This window comes from Mesoplodon mirus (assembly GCF_964341445.2).
Source record: "Mesoplodon mirus genome assembly, contig: HAP1_SCAFFOLD_1651, whole genome shotgun sequence".
Lineage (NCBI taxonomy): Eukaryota > Metazoa > Chordata > Mammalia > Artiodactyla > Ziphiidae > Mesoplodon > Mesoplodon mirus.
Genome location: NW_028294573.1, coordinates 1 through 19249, shown reverse-complemented (window position 1 = coordinate 19249; position 19249 = coordinate 1). Strand labels below are relative to the sequence as shown.

Here is a 19249-nt window from a genome sequence, read left to right as displayed (position 1 = left end):
CCTCCCTCCTGGACCTAGGGCTTATGAGCTGGGCTGCATGTGGAACACACACACACATACACACGCAAGTGCACACACAAGTATGCCCACAAGTGCACACATAAGGATACAGACAGCAACTTTTAAGCTTTCGAACAGTATCATAGACTCAGAACTGCAAATAACTGTCTTGCATGTTCACGTATTAGGCCAGAGAGGAAAAGTAAATTGCCCAAGGTCACCTAGCCATCAGGGTAGAGCTAGGAGTCAGCCTCAGTTTTCAAACTGCCAATCCAGTGTCCTTCACACTACACCACTCCCTGTCCCAGCAACAATCCGGACAGACTCTAACCCAGTTCCAGTGGCAGAAAGAAGTTGAGAGATGGACGGGAAAGGGGAAAGGCTTTGGCTGGGATTAGCCACCGAGTCCTGAATAGTTTCTACCAGTATCCTCCTCCCAACCCTGAGCCCTTTCCTGCCCTGCAGGACAGTGAGTATCTCCATCCCATTCTAACATCTTAGTAACAAGCATACGAGGAGCACAGCTCGGTGCCAGGCGCTGGGCTGAGAGCTTCCCATGCACTTTCTCATGTCACCCTTTTACCAACCCCGGAGGTGGGGGTCTACTATTAACCCCGTGGTACAAGTGAGGAATCTGAGGCTCGAAGAGATGCCTAACCTGCCTGTCACCGCTGGGACTAGAGACCAGGTGCCCTGCGCCCACACCCCTGTTCTGCAGCCCCATCTGCGCTGAAAGGCTCTGGAGGGTGTGGTCCAGGTCCTCCAGGAGCAGGAGGAGTTTGAAGAAGCACATTCAATACTTTGATTTTCCATCTTGACATTTCATAGACCCTGTTGTTTTTGTAACACAGTCAACAGAATGTAAGCTCAACAAGCCCTTCTGGGCTGGGCAGCCCTGCAGAAGGTAGAATAGCGATCCAGCCCTGACGGTGGGCAGGTCGGGGTGAGGGTGGCGTATGCCCCACCGGGGTCCCTCACACCCCTGGCAGGACCTGGTGGGGACAGAAGCAGAAAGGGGGAGATGTTGAGAAACACCGATCTCACTGAGAACGTGGGGCAGCACCGGACCATATACAAGGAACCACTCAATAGGGGAGCTTCCTAATAATCGGAGCTGCCTGCAGTGCTGAGGCTGCCTCTTCAAGCATTGACCTGCCATCACTGCAAGGGTGCGGGAGGTGTGATGGCTGCCCAGCTGCCAGAAATGCCATCTAGACCGCGGGAGGAGATGGGGCACCAGAGGGTCCTGCAAAGAGGACAGGGAATGCAGGCAGCAAACCTGGTGCTTAGAGATGGGCTCAAACCCTCCCTCCAGCACTCAGTGCTTTGGGGACTCAGTCCTCTTGGGGTCTAGTAGGGCTAAGGGGATGGGGTGCCTTGGACATGCCACCAACTGACCAAGACTCTCCCTCCCCCAGCCGGCCCGACACGGCCTTTGTCTGGTTCCTCAACCCCCTCAAGTCCATCAAGTACCTCATCTGCACACGGTACAAGTGGCTCATCATCAAGATCGTGCTGGCGCTGCTGGGGCTGCTCATGCTGGGCCTCTTCCTCTACAGCCTCCCCGGCTACATGGTCAAGAAGCTCCTAGGGGCATGAAGGCCCCGGGGCCTCCCTGCGCTTCCATCCTGGGCCTGGGCATTTGCCCCTCCTCTGGCATGGAGGCCTCAGGTCCCAGGGGCCTTCGTCCTGCTGGCTGGGCTGGTGACACCCCCCTCCCTGCCTATCCTCACCACCTCAAGTCTTCTGCTGGCCCGGTCCCTCCCCTCTGGTCCCTGCCTGCAGGGTGGGGAGTGTGGGAAGGGGTGGGGGCCCGCCCCACCTTGCTGAGGCTCCAGAGGAAGCCACCCCAATTCCTCCGCAGGCCTTCCCGTAGAGCTCGAAAGCGTTAACGAAATTAACTGAGAATCGAGAATCACGTCTTGGGCCAGTGCCCAGGGCTCTCAAAAGAGTTAATGAGCAAAAGGTGTCCACCTCCCCTCCCCAGACATAATCTTGCAAGGGCAGCCGACACTAGCAATCTTGGCTCTGCAGAAGTGCGCCAGATCCTTCCCACTAATCCTGCGGGGTGACTGCTTCCCCGGGCCACTCCACTCGGCCCAGGCAGCCACAGCCCTGGGTGCACAAGCCCAGTCCCTGCCCAGCCTGTGGGTCCTGATGGCTTTCCAGAGCTTCCTCAGCCCAGGCTAGCGCTTGCAAGCCTGGACGTCCACGCCTGGACGCCCGTGCCCCCCTACCCGTCTGGCCCCTTCAGGGCTCGCCCTTCCGGCCCTCCAGGGGCTGCCTGGAGTTTGCTTGAAGTGCTGCCCCCCTGCCTGTGTGAGCTGGGTTTCTCTTAGCTGTTTTTCCTTTCTCGAGTGGTGATTTTTCTCTTAATAAAAGAAATGAAACACTGAGCTGACAAGTCTGCAGTTGTCCAAGTGGGGGGACTGATGGGGGGCGGGGTGCAGGGTTGGCTGGCAAACTCAGTACAGGATGGGCCCCTAACCCTTTGGGGGACCTTGTGGCCCAGGGTTCAAGGTGGGCCTAAGGTACAGGGCTGTCTGCCCAGGCTGCCCATAGGAAGAGCCTCACACCACAGCCCAGGGGGCACCGCAGGCTGGACCCAGGGGCCCCAAAAGCTCACTAAAGTGTCCTGCAGGCCCAAGGACAGTCTGCAGGCACAGACCCTGAAATGACCCAAAGCTCCACCCGCCACCTGCAGACACCAATTTCTCCCAAAAGCAAGAAGGGAGCCCCGTGCCACGGGCCCTGTCCCACAGCTACAAGCCTGTTGTCAAACCACAGTCCAAGGCTGGAGACAAAGTCCCCTCGTGACACAGAGGTGGAGATAGGGGCCCGTGTCTCACCTGACCCCTTTAAAGAGATTCAGACACAACTCTTTAAAGACTTTAATCATGCCTGCAGGATACAAGTAACTCCTCTTGTCACGTTATCTTGACAGGCCCGACAACAGCAGCTCTGGAAAACTCAGGGAGTGGGCCCAGGCAGCTCCCCAGGAGATGCCACCTGTGGCACCAACGCCGATACCAGTGTGGGCCCTAACGTGACAGCCTCTCGAGGTCTGGCTCTATTTTGTGGGGACCCGGAACACCTGAATCAGAGGAACTTGCAGTTCAGAGTTTATCTGGAAAAGAGGAAAGGTCATGACACTTCCCCCAGGGTCCCCCTGCCACAGGCCTCCAAATCCCTGAGAGCACTTCCGCCCCCAGACACTTGCGGCTGCCTGGGAAAGCCCGCAGCCTGCCTTCCTCAGAAGCCAAGCCCCGGGCTCCTCGTCTGGCTTCTGCTCCAGCTCGTCAGGCTCTGGTAATGGTCTTAACCTTCCCTTCCGCTCCATTCTCTTGAGCCCGCCCCTCCGCTCTTCACCTGCCCACCCTATAGCCCCAGTGTGGCCCTGTGCTTCCCCCCTCCTCCCCATCCTCCTGTCCACAGTGGCCTCGAAGGAAGTATGGACCATACGGTTCCCAAACGTCTGAGTCCTGTCTCGGGCCAAGAGGCCATCATGACCCCCCGGCTCACCGCATCACCCCCTCAGGTGTGGCCTGGGGCCTGAGACCTCACGGGCCACACATCTCCAGTGCGTGGGCGTGTGACTGGCCTCAGCTGATGACAGAGGACCTACACTCAGCCCCGTGTTACTGCCTTAAGCACCACGTGGAGGACCCCACAGGAGCAGGGCAGAGCCAGCAACTGTGCTGCCAAAGGACTCTTCCCTGTGGAGTGGACCGGGAGACCCTTCCTCCTGCCAAGCCATGGGGAAGTTGCCCCAACTGTCACTGGAGCAGGCACGAGTGGGGGCCAGGGAATATCTGCCCCAGTTGGAACCTCCTCTCCCCATGTCACATCCTAGGCCAGACACCCAGGGCTGGCAGAGAGGGAAGAGCCTGCCCTCTGGGCAAGATACAGAGGCGCTGAGTTTTGATTCTCCTTTTTGTGAAAGGGGGAGAATCACTTCCGTCCTATCTGCCTCACAGACTGGTTGTTAGGGACCAAAGAAGGAAATTCGTGTGGAAGGGCTCTGTAAGCTGGGAGGCCAGCACTGGCCTTGTCACTGCCTCTAAGAGCCGTCCAACAAGCAGCCGGTGCTGAAAACGATGGGCATCAAAGGGACACAATTACAGCCTGCATCTCAAAGCTCCCACGCCTCACGGCAGGGTGCGGGCAGGGGTGACGCGTCACTTCCTAGTATCTCCTCCTGTCCCACGGCCTCTCCCAGCATCCCGCCTCCCCTCCCCGGAGGGTCTTGTCACCCACCTTGGAGTCTAGATACTGTTGCAGTAGCTGCTGGAGCTCTGTGTTCTGCTGCTCCAGAGAACTGTTTTCTATCAGCAGCTTGGCCCTCTGGGTCAGGACGAGGCTTTGGGCAGAAAAATCGGTTAGAGGCCCATTGAATGCTCCATCCTCTATCAAGTAAGGGCCAGGGGCTCTGTATTTCTATCTGGTTGGAGGTGGAAGAGGACCCCAGAAGGCTCGCCCACCAGAGCAGCCCTCCCGCCCTGAATGAGCCAGGCCAGTGGGAACAGACCAGGGAGGGCGGGGCCAGAGGGCTCCTCCCCCAACACTACAGCCCCCCAACAGGAGTTGCCCTTTGGCAGCTTTTCTCTCCAAGAGCTCACGGGACAGGGAGGCGCCAAATGTGGCTGCTCCAAGCAGCAGCCTCCTTCTCCTACCTGTCTGCCCGGCTCCCTCCTCCCCCTGGGCCATAACAGACACACATACTGGTATTTCTCCAAGGCTGCGTAGAGAGCATCCCAGAGGTTCAGGGTGGTGGCAGGGATAACCGTGGTCAGGGCCTTCCAGTACTCGGAGTCCTTTGAGTCGTCTCGCACAACCTTCAGCAGCTTCACTGGTGCCCGAAAGTCCCTGAAGGTTGAGGGCACTGGTACCATCCTCTCCACCAGGTGTCATCCAGGCCCCCAAGCAGGGCCCATCACAGTGCCTGCACCTCACAGACTTACTGCCTTTCCACCTGTCACCTTCCCACCCAGCTATACAAGTTCATCAGATCATGGAAGATTCTCAGAAAGAACACCCACTTGTCATCAATGTTCCTGATTCCTGGTGCTATTGTCACCTCTGTGAAAGCATCACTGGAGTTTCATCCACCAGCTTTCTCTCAATCAGTTTACTTCACTGGCTTTATAGTTTATTACTCTGCCTATTTCTTCCACAAATGTAGCAAAGCAGCTCTCAAAATTTATCTCCTCTCCATCCCCTCTAGGATAGGCTTCATCCAGGCTGTTCCCTCCCACCTGGACAAACCTTCCTACCACTGTCCTTGCATCCAGCAGCAGCCGCCCCCTCCCTGCCGCCAACGTGATCTTTCTAAAACGCAAGTCTACTCAGGGCTCCCCCATGGCTTAAGATCCTTTTCTGGCTCTGGTCCACTACAGGGTAAAGACCAAGACCTTGGGCAATTTGGGTAAGGCTCTCAAGATCTGGCTTGGCTCCTCTACCCAAGCCAGTCCCACTCCTCAGATCCTCGACACTCCAGCCATACCTCTTTGTCATGATTCTTGAACCAGGCCTTTCCCTGTGCTGTGACATCCTAAAATGCCCTTCGCCCCCCACTTTGTCCACCGAGGAAAACCCAGTTCTGGTGCCATTTCCTCCTAAAGCCCTCTCTGCTATGCCAGATGGAGGTGACCACTTCCCCTGAGCAACATGACACCTCCATATGCTTTGACCATTGTTCTGATCACAAAGTGTTCTCCCCATGGGGCCTTCACACACAGCAGATCCCAACAGACGTTCGTTGAATGAATAAATGATGAATGAAAACATGCAAATCACTTCTACACCCATTTCTTTCATTGTAATGTCCGTGGATTCCTCTCATCCTCTTTCCAGACATCCTTCTACTCACTACCCCCAAGTTCTGGCTCAGCAGCCTCTTCTCCCATCCCTGGCATCTGCTGGGCCCCCATCCCATCCAGCTTCCCCAGTTCTCAGGCAAGCCCTCCAGCAACACAGCCCACCTGGGTTTCCTCAGACCCTTGACAAAGGCTTCCAGAATCTTGAGAACATCGTTGGGGTGGATGAGCCTGGGAGAAGGCGGGGGCTGCTTCTCCTGTGGCTCCCGGTCCACAAGGCTTCCCTCCTTCTCCCGCTGGGGGTCCAGCTTCTCCAATGGTGATACGAGGCTTGTTCGCTCCTGCAGGGGAGACACGGATGCCAGGGGTTGATCTGGACAAAGGTGCAAGGGTAACCATGGCTGGAGGTACGCAAGCATGAGTGTATGAGGACAGAAAGAGGAAAAACGGAGAAAAGTTAACAGAAAGTTACAGAAGTTAAGGAAAAGATGCGGAGGGAGGCATTTACACAAAGAAAGAAATAGTGAGGAAAAAGAATGGGGAAGAAGGAAGATGGGACCAGGGAGAGGCACATAGGGAGCTTCTAAACAGTGATAATGTGAGAATTCCCTGGCGGTCCAGTGGTTAGGACCCAGTGCTTTCACTGCAGGGGCCCTGGTTCGATCCCTGGTCAGGAACTAAGATCCTGCATGCCATGTGGTGCAGCAGAATTTTAAAAAATAAATAAATAAATGCAGTGCAGCTGAATTAAAAAAAAAAACCACAACAGTGATAATGTTCTATTTCTAAATCCAGTTCACAGGTGTTCATTTTATTGATATTCATAAAGCTTATATGATATAAATATCCTCTTGACTCATAATACAAATTAAATTTTAACTTTTTAATTTTAAAAAGTCCTCCTACTCCTGCCTTGCAGTTCATTCATTTTACTTCCCATGGGCAGATCAATGTTATCAGTTTCTTATGTATCCTTCCAAAGAAATATATATACATATAAGCACACACACACTTTCACTTTTTCTTCCATTTTTACATGAATGATACTCTACTACATACATAGTAGAGTTTCACATACCAATAAACCTTAGAGAGCTTTTCACATAAATACATAAAGAACTTTCTTGTTCTTTTTTTTTTTTTTTTTTTTTTTTTGCGGTACGCGGGCCTCTAACTGCTGTGGCCTCTCCCGTTGCGGAGCACAGGCTCCAGACGCGCAGGCTCAGCGGCCATGGCTCACGGGCCCAGCCGCTCTGCGGCATGTGGGATCTTCCCCGACCGGGGCACGAACCCGTGTCCCCTGCATCGGCAGGCGGACTCTCAACCACTGCACCACCAGGGAAGCCCTCTTGTTCTTTTTTTACAGCTGCATAGTATTCCATTGTGTAGATGCACCATATATTAATCAATTCCTTAACGATGAAAATTTAGGTCATTTCCAATCTTTTGTCATTTCAAACAGTGCTGCGATGAATAAGCTGTGATAAACACATCGTTTCAACTGTATCGAGTATATCAATAGACTAAAATCCTAGAAGAGGAATCACAGGGTGAAGTGTACTCTATGGTTTTATAATCAATCCTGCCAAGCTGTCCTCCACAGAGGCTGCAACAATTTACACTCACACCAGCCAATTATGAGCACGACTGTTTCCCAAATCTCAGCCATCACTATGTGTTATCAAACCTGCAGATTTTTGCTAAGCTGACAGATGAAAATGGAATTTGAGCACTTTTAATTTGTATTTCTCTTAATACAAGAAAGCCTGATTATATTTTCATGTTTAAAAGGTTTTTTTTTCAAAGACCAGGTAATCATTTTATTTTTCTGTTCCTGACACTCAAATTCATAGGGGGTGAACAGACAATAGAACATAATCAAAATAACACACAAACACAATTCATGAACATTTAACCAACTATTATAGCTGTTCTTCGTAAACTACATAAAAGTAAACAGAAACATCTTTGTATAAATTAATGCTTAACAATCTGTAAACACTGTGAAACAATTGTTAAAATTCACACTAAGATACTAGTGCAAGCAATGGTGTACAAAAGTGTAAACAAGGCTAGTGATGAAAAACTTATCACCGACTTACCACTGCAACATACTCCGCGTTCACTCAAATACTGAAGGCCTCACCACGGAAAACACTTTGATCACTTTTAAAGTTATGTGACTATATTCACCCTGGGTGCTCTTGCCTCAGTATGGCAACTGATTATGAGTCCAGGTTAGGAACAGCAGCAGGGAATCCAGAAACCCATGTGAAGTTGGCCATTCTGATGTGAATCTTTATACTTGATAATGAAAACGATTTCAAGGACAACTTGTATGTCAAAAACTGTAGAACTGTCACCTCCCTTTTCCCCCAAATATTTAAAACTAAAATTAAATCTAATTCCCCCGCTTCATTTAAAATACACGCTGAAGAAGAATTCATCCACTCCAGTGCGGCTTTTCCACAGATAATAATTCTGCATGAAATAACTCAAAAACCTTTCCCATTTCTGTCCTAAAATCTATTTGGGGTGGGGAAAAGGAGATACTTGAAGAAAGGCATGTCCCTGTAAATATTGAAAAGATACCAACTACAAGAAGCAGTTACTTTTAATAAGGCTTAATTCTGTTTAGTCAAGACATTAAAAATGAGTACTTTAAACATATCTGGCAGAATAAACCAAGAGGCTGAAATATCGTTTGCTACTTTTCCCATGGTGCTACTGATGTTTCTAGGCACGGAGAAAGCTTTTTTATTTTCGTTTAGAAGGAAGCTGAAAGTGAAATAGAATAGGTGAATTCCTACGACCAAATGTCATGGTGAAATGACCTTGTGGGTTTAGCTAACTGGTAATTCCTTCCAGGCATGTCCTTCAATCCTTATTTGCTTCATATATTACATTATTGATGACAGAAGGAACTACAGTAACTCTGATTTGGACAATAGCTAGAGAAAACACTAATTCTGATATTAAAATCACTCTTGATGGAATTGGAGCAATCTATTCTCAATGGAATTGGTTAAATATACTATAAAACCTTGGTTTATGACAAAGAGAGGAAATCTTAAGCTTGACAGTCTTTAAAAATAAATATTTGGCACTTGTCTTTCAGCTAATTATGGGAATCTCCGACATATGGAAAAAAAGAACTCAATTTCTTAAGAAATTAAAATGCTTTAAAAAAGCTAACTAAAATCTTATTAGAAAGTCTATCAATGAGGCTTGCAGACACTATCACGTGGCAAGCACTGTATCTAAAAACAAAAGCCTTTTGTGCTATAAAGTGAGAGCTGAGAATAACTAAAAATAAAATAAAATTAAATATATGGATTCATTTTCTTTCCACCAAGAAATAAAATATGCCCAAAATGCAAAAGAGCTGTAGGATAGGAGCAAAATCCCCAAACATCTCAGTGACAAATGCAGCAGAATAGGCTCTTTTTCCTCAGATGCAGGTCTCCACGATGAAACTGCGCACAAGACCCTACTTGTCGTTTGCCCTGGAGAGTACCATTAAGTATAAAGAGACTGGGGAGTACCTCTAAATGTGGGGAGGCTGCTGCCTGTCACTACTTTTGGTGAAGAGGCACAGAACACCAAACCGGGCGCCAGTAAGACGGAGCACTTTAGAATCAGACAACTAGAATGGGCCTATCAAACCAAAAATTAACCTTGGGTTGTACCAGAAGCTGTGTTTTTTCTGCAGAAGGCCGATCCCACAGGGACTAGGACATGGACCCCATCAGCACTGGTAATGGTAGTGTTACAGATAAAAATACACATGATTCAGAGATAAAGGTGGTATAAGGTGCAACCAAACACAACTTGTCTCCTGGAAAATGCAAAAGCTTCTAGGAACTTAGGCATTATTCTAAATATTCTGAAGCAATCTCCTTTCCCAGTAACCCCCTCATATAGATAATATTAAACATGCAAAATTTCAGAGTATACTAGCCAGATAAGGCACATTAAAATGAAACATTTGCCCAACAAGGATGCCAAATATTAGGGTTTGCTTTATTGCATGACGTTTGCATAAGAAAAAATAATGAAAACTGTAAGGCATCATGCAATCATCAATAAGCTAATTATTAACTGTTCACTTAAGATAGATGGACACATAATCTAAAGTTTAAAAACTAGTTCCAAAAAAGTACATAAAAAATTTAACATGATGAACTTTTAAACATGGTTTACATTTGTAGTTTCATATTGTTAAAAAGTGCTTCAAATGTAGTCTGGAAAGTTGCTCTTTAAAAATGGTGCTGGGGGTAATGTCAGATTATAAACTGTAGAAACTAATTATTTTTATGGAATTAGAAAGCTAACATTGTGATATTCAAGCTTACTAGAATCAGTTTTCAATTCTAACTCAAATTAGGTTGATAAAATATTAATAATCTAAAAAACATCTGTTTTCTAACCAACAAAAGTCTATCGAATTCAAGCTATGCATGTTGAGTGATCAAATCTCTGAGTAGGCCTGAATGGTGAGACCTTGAACCGATGCAGGCTGGTGTTAATCAATGTACTGCCGCATCCAGCGGAAGCCTTCTCCATAGCCTTGTCTTTTGAGCACACTACACATGAAAACTTCTAAGTGCTGGGCATTCAGTTCTTTCAGAGACACACTGCCCTTTCCTGTTGTCTGACCATATAAACCAAACATCTCTCGCAACCTCTCTTCACTGATGGCTTCAGGTCTGTCAATCTTATTCCCAAGAATCAGTATAGGCACATTAGCAACAGTTTCATCTGTCATTAGTGAATCAAGTTCTTCTTTTGATTCTAACAGCCTTTCATGGTCTACACAGTCTACCAGAAATACAATGCCATTGATAGCAGGAAGGTAGTTTTTCCACACTCTTCGAGCTTGAACATGTCCACCCAGATCAAAAGTTGTAAAGGTCATGCCAGCAATGGTTAGTTTTTCTGAAGTGGGATGTAACATTGGGACATGTTGTCCAAGTCTGTCATCTTTTAGCATGTGTAGCAATGTTGTTTTTCCCACATTATCCAATCCAAGAAATACCAATTTCCCAGTTTTCTTATATAATCCTAAAAACTGTAGCACACTGCTGAAACCACTGTAAAGCCAGTCAAATATGAAGGACATAGCCAAATCTTATAGGGTCTGCGATTGGAGAGAACACAATTCTTTGCTTGGCATCGGCCCTACTCACTCCGACACCGAACTGCAAAGAGCAATGGCTGCCGCGGCCCTAGTCCCTAAAAGTTACCTTATTGCCTCTTCTAGGAGGTGTTTGTTCATATCCCTTGTCTGTTCCATTGACTTATGGGTCTTTTTCTTATTGGTTTATGAGAGTTATTTATATAGTAAGGAAATCAGTCCTTAACTGTGATATGAATTAAAAATATTTCCCCCCTCCTGTCATCTGTATCCTAACTTCGCTTATAGTGATTTTTGCTCTACAGAATTTTTTTAATGCAATCAAATATGTCCTTTTTTTTTTTTAGCTTCTGTGTTTTGTCCACTCAGCCAACTCTTTCTGGAAGCATAACAGGATACTCACCCTGGGGCTAACAATACTAAAAACATTTTTTAATTCAAGTTTTAATTTTTATATTAAAATTTTATAATATTTTTAACATGATGACTTCCTCAAAATAGTCAACTACAATCAAGATAGGTATTAAAAATGGGCCGTGCTTTGCAGGAAAGTGCTACGGATCAAAATATTCAGAACTTGGTGAGCCCAGGTCTCATGTGGCTGAGGCCTGGCTTTGAGGGAAGGCCCTGGAAAAGACTCCTTGGGCCTCAGTATAAGAACAGCATCTCATCGCCAGCCAGCCTTCCCTTTACAAAGACAAAAAGTAATAATAACGAGGGAAATGCTGAGTTAGCTATCCTTGACACAAAACCCACACTATTTCTCCAGAAGTATTATTCAAAGGCAGCAATGCTCTCTGGGGGCTTCCAGGAGAATTTTAAATGCTCTCTTTTTTATTACATGTCACCTTACCTGGCTGGGAGGTGAATGATGATCTTGGTATTTGAGGAAGAAATTTACCAGTTTATACAAGTCATCCTCATTTTCAATTCCAAGGGCCTGAGGGAAAAATAGAATGCTCAAATACCACACATCCAGAAGCGCCCCCTCCCCACATGGCTCCGGGAGTCAACAGGCCCTCAACTCCCGGGAGGAGGGGGCTCCCTCCCCTCAGCAGCCCCAGCGCCTGCCATGGCCCAGAGTACAGGCCATTCAAGCCCGGAAAGCTCAGTGAATCTGGACACGCACATCAGAACAGAGGAACGACGCTCAGGTCAGGAACGGCTCCATATAGGCCTGGTGGGCATGAGAATGCTAACGGGGCTGAAGCCACATCTCAGTTTAGGGGCAGAGGGGAGAACCTACGGCTGAGAGCTGGGCCATGAGAGAGGGACTGACAGAGGAAGGGGTGGGATGGGAGACATCGATGCGACTCTGAGGCCAATTCGCACATGGAAAACAGGTGAAGGGAAGGATGTGACAGGGAGCCGGGGAAGTCCCGGGAGCCCCGCGTCTACTCCATGGCTGAGGCCATGCTGGAAAACCCAGGGGGCTGTCTTTTCCCCAGGACCCTCACCCACTCAGCCCTGGGGGGACTCACTGAGAAGATGGCGTCCAACTTCAGCAGGTAACGCTCGTTCTTATCCAGGGGCAGGAGAAGGCTCAGCAGCTTGCTCTCTATGAGGAAACCCTGAGGAGAAGGGAGATGACATCTCCAGTCAGAGACAGAGTTCAGGACGAGTCCCAGGCCCCGCATCCCCCCTCTGGGTAACTAGCCAGGGACAACTCCACAGAGCAGAAGCCCAGGGCTGACACACCGGGCAGCAGGGCCCTTGGAGGGAGGCCTTCCCGGGTTGCCTAAGAGCCCTTCCCAGAGACAAAGCCAATCCTCACGATGGACTGAGCTCCCCGCACCTCCGAAGGGTGCAGACGCACCTCGCCCACAAGCCATGGGGTGAACGCCTGAGCTCCCCACCGCCATCCAGACGTGATCCAGTCCCATTCCCACCCGCCCATGTCACTTCACTCAAATGCTAGTCCCCAGACATCTACCGGCCACAGCAGTAGGCAGTGAGCTGCAGGAGAGGAGGGCTGGGGGGAGATGGAGACACCAGGGCGGAACACAGTGCACGTCAAGTGCGGGGGGGAGTGGGGAGAAGACTGGGTGCCCGCTCGGAGTGGGGACAACGCCTGGCGGAGGGCTCCTTGGAGGGGTGGCCACAGACAGCAAGCCTGCGGACAGAGGGGAGCACCCGCCTGCCACCTCCTTCAGCTGGAGCTGCCCTCGGTAGCAGGAGCCCCCCAACCCCGTGCCCAAGGACAGTCCCAAGTGGACTGGAGGCTGCCAGTCTTTGGTATACCTCCTTCCCATCTCAGAAATGAAAATCTGCATAAACACCAATTCTGTTTGGGTACAATAAGACTTCTAGCTGAACCAGCTCCAACGAGGCCTTTACACCAATTAGTTTTGCTAATATACAGTGAAGATATCCAAGGCCTAACACCCCCAGAGTAATTGCAGACTCAGCTCCCAGAGAAAGGCCACCGTCGGCTGTGGCCATGCTACTCGTCAGGTGGATGCACGCAGGCGAGACCGGTGCCCTTTCTCTCGCAGGTGAGCAATTGTTCAGCTTTTTTTTTTAATTAGCAGGAGCCCATTGGCTGGCCTGGGCCAGGCTTGCTGACCACTAAGGTAGGGCCTGTTGACCAGCCAGGTCAGCTCTGGAGCACGACAGCCTCTCTGCGACCCCACGAAGCCCAGGGGCCGCCCCCAGCACCATCCTGAGGGCCGGCCCACTCCTGCCTCCAGATCACCTCTGGCCCGTCCAATGTCATCAAAAGCAGCCCTCAAGAAGGGCAGAAAGGGGCTTCGCTGGTGGCACAGAGGTTGGGGGTCCGCCTGCCGATGCGGAGGACATGGGTTCGTGCCCCGGTCCGGGAGGATCCCACATGCCGCAGAGCGGCTGAGCCCGTGAGCCGTGGCCGTTGAGCCTGCGCGTCCGGGGCCTGTGCTCTGCAACGGGAGAGGCCGCAGCGGTGGGAGGCCCGCGTGCCGCAAAAAAAAAAAAGAAGGGCAGAAAGTCGGCAAAGCCACCCACCAGGAGCCCAGCCTCACCGACTCGTCACACAGGAGCATCAGGATCTTCCTGGTGGTTTTCGCTGACACTTGCTTTGGCAGGTCCAGGTACGACTCTGGTTCTGAGGCAGCCTCTTCTGCCCCCTCCTCTTCTGCAGAGGGGCATAGAGAGAAGAGAGAGAGAAAGAAAGAGAAGGTGACTTCTTGGCCTGCTTCACTTTGAGGAACAGTCAAACAGCTTTCCTTGAGAAAATGTATGCCTTAAAAGGCCTCTTTAAGGCACTAGCAAGTTTCTTTAGCTGAAGAAAGCCTATCATGTGGGGAAAACAAAAAGGGAGGTTGGGAGTCGAAATAAGAGACTATCCAGAGAATTCTGCCGCTCTTGGCCAGCCTATAAAGCCTCACTCTCCACAGCTTCATCTACCTGGAAACATCATACTCAAAATCCAGCCTTGACCAGGAAGTGGTAGGGAGACTGTGAACCTATTTATTATTTGAGAGATAAATCTAACACATCCACCATATGGTTTCTAAACCTGCAGAAGATTAGAAGCAGCCCATGAAAATGTAGGAAAAGTAGCTGCCTCGCAGAAGAATAATATCAGCAAGAACTGGTAGCTGATAGAAAGAGCAAAATTTTTCTTAATTAAAATTTTAAAACTTTAAGTGTTTTATGCTATACATCCCTCATCTGAAAATAGTAATAAAAATCATTGTACTGCCCAGGTTTTACTACTTGCTCAAAAGGTAAAATAAGATAATATATATGAAAAGATTTTGAAAAGTACAAGAGCAAATTGCTGGTGGAATGCAAAATGGTACCACCCCTATGGAGCAATACCCAGAAAAATTACAGAGGCATTTACCCTTTGATCCAGTGAGCCTACTTCTAGGGAAATATCCCAACTATTCACAGGCAAAAACATGAAAACACAAATGCACAAAGCTATGAATTACAGCAATATTATAATAGCAAAAACGCAAAGAAAACTGGAAATATCCCAAATAACCATCAACAGAGGACTATTTGAATAATTATAGCCCAGTCACTCAATAGAGCACCAGATAAAAAAGGAATGAAGAGTATTTCTTCTTCCTAGTATAGACTCATCTCCAGAATATATTGTACGTGAAGAAAGCAAGGTGGAGAAAAGCATATGTTCTCATTTACCTAAAAATTGGTTTATATAAAGATATACACATTTGTTTAGAATTTTAAAAAGTAACAGAAGGGGCTTCCCTGGTGTCGCAGTGGTTGAGAGTCCGCCTGCCGATGCAGGGGGCACGGGTTCGTGCCCCAGTCCGGGAAGATCCCCCATGCCGCGGAGCGGCTGGGCCCGTGAGCCATGGCCACTGAGCCTGCGCGTCCGGAGCCTGTGCTCCGCAACGGGAGAGGCCACAACAGTGAGAGGCCCGTGTACCGCAAAAGGAAAAAAAAAAAAAAAAAGTAACAGAAGGATAAACCATAAATTATTAAATAGTTACCTATAGGAGAGGGACAAAAGAGGATAAAAGCTATACTTTATTGAGTATAACTTTTTTGTACATTTGACTTTGGAAACGTAAATATTTTACATAATTATAAAACAAAATTCAATTGTAAAAGAGCAATCACTAACAATCAAAACTAAAATGAAACAAAAAGACCTAAGCATGTATACAGTTAGTGACATAACCACATAGAAACCATTCCAAGTGATTTTAAAAGACAGTAATCTGTCTGTACATCCCTAGTAGGTTGTATCCTAAGAACAAAAAGAACTGCAAAGAAAGTTTAAACTCTTTTTAGTAATCATTTGTTAGTGGTAGGGTTGCTCTTTTATTCTGAGACTATTTTGTGGTACTGTAAAAAAGTATATGAGTAATTATTTTGAAGGCACTGAGTACCAAGATTTTCAAGTCAGGAGAAAGGAGATACACTTTGATAAGGTTAAGTAAAAAATCCTGGCATCCTGATGATTAGGAAGTATTAGGATTATGTTTTAAAGATAAAATAAATCATGTATCATAAATACATGATTTATTTTATGTTTATCTTTAAAACATAATCCTACCTCGGCTCACCCACAGAGAAGGCCTGGAAACAATGACCAATCAAAACAGTGAGCCCTCCAGCACCCAGACTATGGTTTCAAAATGCCATTCCCTACTTAAAAGGACAAAGTCTCCTTGGAGGAATGGCTGATTCCAGACTTGAAGCAGGAAAAGCGTAATGTGAGCCTGGAACATCTGGTCATTGTGGAAAGCCATGAAGCTATCAAAGACTGCCGGGGGATGTATATGTATAACTGATTCACTTTGTTATAAAGCAGAAACTAGCACACCACTGTGAAGCAATTATACTCCAATAAAGTTGTAAAAAAAACCCAAAAAACAAAGACTGCTGGGGTTGTGTCGAAAGGACCCAGAAGCTGACATGAAAAGATTCCCGCTGGCCAAAGATGGAATAAGTTGAGCATTTAGTAAGGATGATAACTGTAGTAAAAAGAAACATCATATTTGTTTAAACCCACGTGTTCATAAGGAAAAATTTAAATAAAACCTCATTGGTCACCTTTAGAAGATACTAGAGCCCCAGTCTATTTATTCTGAAGACTAGTAAACAGAAAAAAGACTAAGCACTATCCTGCTTTTCCTGTACAAACTGTACCTCAGGGTAGCAAATAGCTGATGGGGAGAAGATTCTCTTTTCAGAAGGGTTCCAGCTAATAAATGAAGGCAGAATGATAGAACTTAGAGCACCATTTTGCAATCCCTAATGCAGTTAATGGATCTTAGACAATGGTTATCAATGGTTGCTCACATCACAAAGGGAGACAACTTGGCATCAGTTTATCCCAGTGGAGGTAGGCAACAGTGTATATAGGAAAAATAAAGTGAACTTGAATCTGAACAAGCTTCTAGATCTAACTACCAGTTTATAATACAGGGGAGAAGGTAAAGCTATAAATTAGAGGAAACTTAAAAGTCATATCAACCAGTCATGCTCTCTGGACCTCTTAAGCTATGAAACCTTAACCCCCAGATAAGGGAACTGCTTTCAGTTCCCTTATCTGTAAAAGGAGTGGGTTGACCCGATGTTCTCAGAGGGCCCCTCCACTCCAGCTCGAAGATGCTATGACTCTGTTCTGGTCACCTGCTTCCATCAGTACTTCCTCTAAGATTTGTGTGGCCGACTTCAGCTGCTGCTGAGAAATTGGTCCCACATTCTTCAGGAACCAGAAGTCAGGTGCTGTCCAGGGGAGCCCCAGGTGATGGGTATGGATGATCCTGTCTACATCAAAGGCTCTGCTTATCAGATCTTTTGCCTCCTCTTCATTCATCAGCCAAATCTCCCGAAACTGCTTGTCATCAATGAGAGCGAAATGCCTGTGAAGGAGAGTTATTGACCGTGGACAGCTGATTCCAGTGCCAGGCCAGCCTCCGTCCCCACCCCCAATTAGCAGCAGGGCGAGAACCGAGGCAGAGCTGTGGGAAACCCTGAGCCTGGCCTAATCCCTGATTCTCACCTGTGAGAACAAGGCAGGTGACATGCAAGTAAAGGGACAGGAAAGACAGCACAAAGGATTCTCTGGTGCCCTGGTCCAGCTCCCAAGAAGCAGGTGATATCAAAGTCTGATGAAATCACCGCCACTACCAGCTCTATCCCTGCAACCTCTATTCTAGGGCACGTGCCTTGGGACCCACGTCCCTGAAATACCTCATGGCTTTCTGCACCTCCTTGAATTGCATCACAAGGCATTTGTAGTCTGAGGTTAGGGACTGGTTCTCCTCCTGAAACTGCTTTACCTGCTTGTTATATTTTGATCTCAGATTGTTAAGTACATCATGAAGGCTGGGTTGAAGAGGAAAAAAAAAAGTTAGTCTGCAGCTGAAGAGAAGCTGCAATGTAAGGTCCTCTTATCTACTATCTAAATCTAGGCTCAGACTTGTGGAAGGTTCGGGAAACCCTCCCAGATATTTCCCCAAACACAGCTCCAGCTGTGATCAAGGAAACGCAAGCAACAGGAGGTAATGGGATCATCCCGAACTAAATGCATTTAAAACAATCCATAAGCCCAAACCCACCAAGAGGTAGCCTCTTATTCAACAATGTGACTGAATCTTCCTCAGCACAGCACTTGTCAGGGTCCACACCTAGTGCTGACTCAGATTTAAATAACCTACCTCAACTTCTGAAACAAGGAAAACAGAAAGGAAAAAAGTAAAACTGCATCTCAAGCCTATGATATTTGAGTCCCCCCATCCCGAAAGAGCTGAAACTGTTAACGAGCCCAATAACTCATTCATTCATCAAACATGAAAGGTCTCTTTTGTGCCAAGGATATGTTTGAATACCAAGATGAATACAAGGATATGTCTGAGTACAAAGCACTATCAGTCCAGCCAGAGACAAAGACAAACGTTAATTACAGAACTGTGTGAATAGTGCTACAGAAGAGTTTCACACAGGGTGCCAGGGGAACCTGGCTTGCAGGAGAGGGGAGTGGTCAAAGGTTCCAGCGCCAGGAGAGACAGCTATGACCTGCCCAGAGCACCATGAACATAGTCAGGCCACCGATGCCCGGCTCACTGCTAATAGCTCTGTATATAGAAACTTGTCAGATGAAATACACAGGCATGGCTTTTAGACCTAAGACCAGACTTCAGACTTTGTGCTCCTGAACAGACATCTTATGTCAGTGTCTCACTTACACAGGAACAGGAAGGTTTGAGGACTGACAAAGTTTCAGTTTAAAAATTCTAAGGACTTCCCTGGTGGCGCAGTGGTTAAGAATCTGCCTGCCAGTTCAGGGGACACGGGTTCGATCTTGGTCTGGGAAGATCCCACACGCTGTGGGACAAGTAAGCCAGTGCACCACGACTACTAAGCCTGTGCTTTAGAGCCCACGAGCCACAACTACTGGAGCCTGCGCTCTCTAGGGCCCACGTGCTGCAACTACTGAGCCCACATGCTGCAACTACTGAAGCCTGCCTAGAGCCCATGCTCCACAACAAGAGAAGCCACCACAATGAGAAGCCCACTCACCGCAACGAAGAGTAGCCCCCCACCTGCTGCAACTAGAGAAAGCCTGAGTGCAGCAACGAAGACCCAACACAGCCAAAAAAAAATTTTTTTTAATTTCCCTATTAGGCATTATTCTGAAATAATAAGAAGGTCTCTAAAACACACTGATCATCCCTATTTTCATATCCAGAAAATGAGACATTCTGTAAGATAACTGGCTCAGACTTTTGAGCGAATAACTGGCTCCACCACCACCACCACCCCCGCACACACACACATACATCAAGAGAAGAGGATACAATAAGTATATAAGTGTCATGTAAAAAAGAGG

At 47.7% G+C, this 19249-nt stretch overlaps 2 protein-coding genes across 2 annotated transcripts; both read right to left on the bottom strand.

Annotated features, from left to right (window-relative positions):
• Positions 1–2876: 2876 nt before the first annotated feature.
• On the bottom strand, positions 2877–17745 carry LOC309798095 (dynein regulatory complex protein 1-like; the record flags this gene model as incomplete). The annotated part of the gene is made up of 9 exons (XM_082646407.1): positions 2877–3127; positions 4258–4360; positions 4723–4866; positions 5982–6157; positions 11807–11893; positions 12435–12524; positions 13950–14062; positions 17047–17279; positions 17611–17745. Coding segments are annotated over 9 exons (1138 nt in total), but the record flags the coding sequence as incomplete, so codon positions are not given.
• LOC309798096 (small COPII coat GTPase SAR1B-like) lies at positions 10342–11006 on the bottom strand (the record flags this gene model as incomplete). Its single annotated transcript, XM_082646408.1, has 1 exon — positions 10342–11006. Exon 1 carries the CDS (start codon positions 10936–10938, stop codon positions 10342–10344), a length of 597 nt encoding a protein of 198 aa, XP_082502534.1. The 5' UTR covers positions 10939–11006.
• Positions 17746–19249: the final 1504 nt, after the last annotated feature.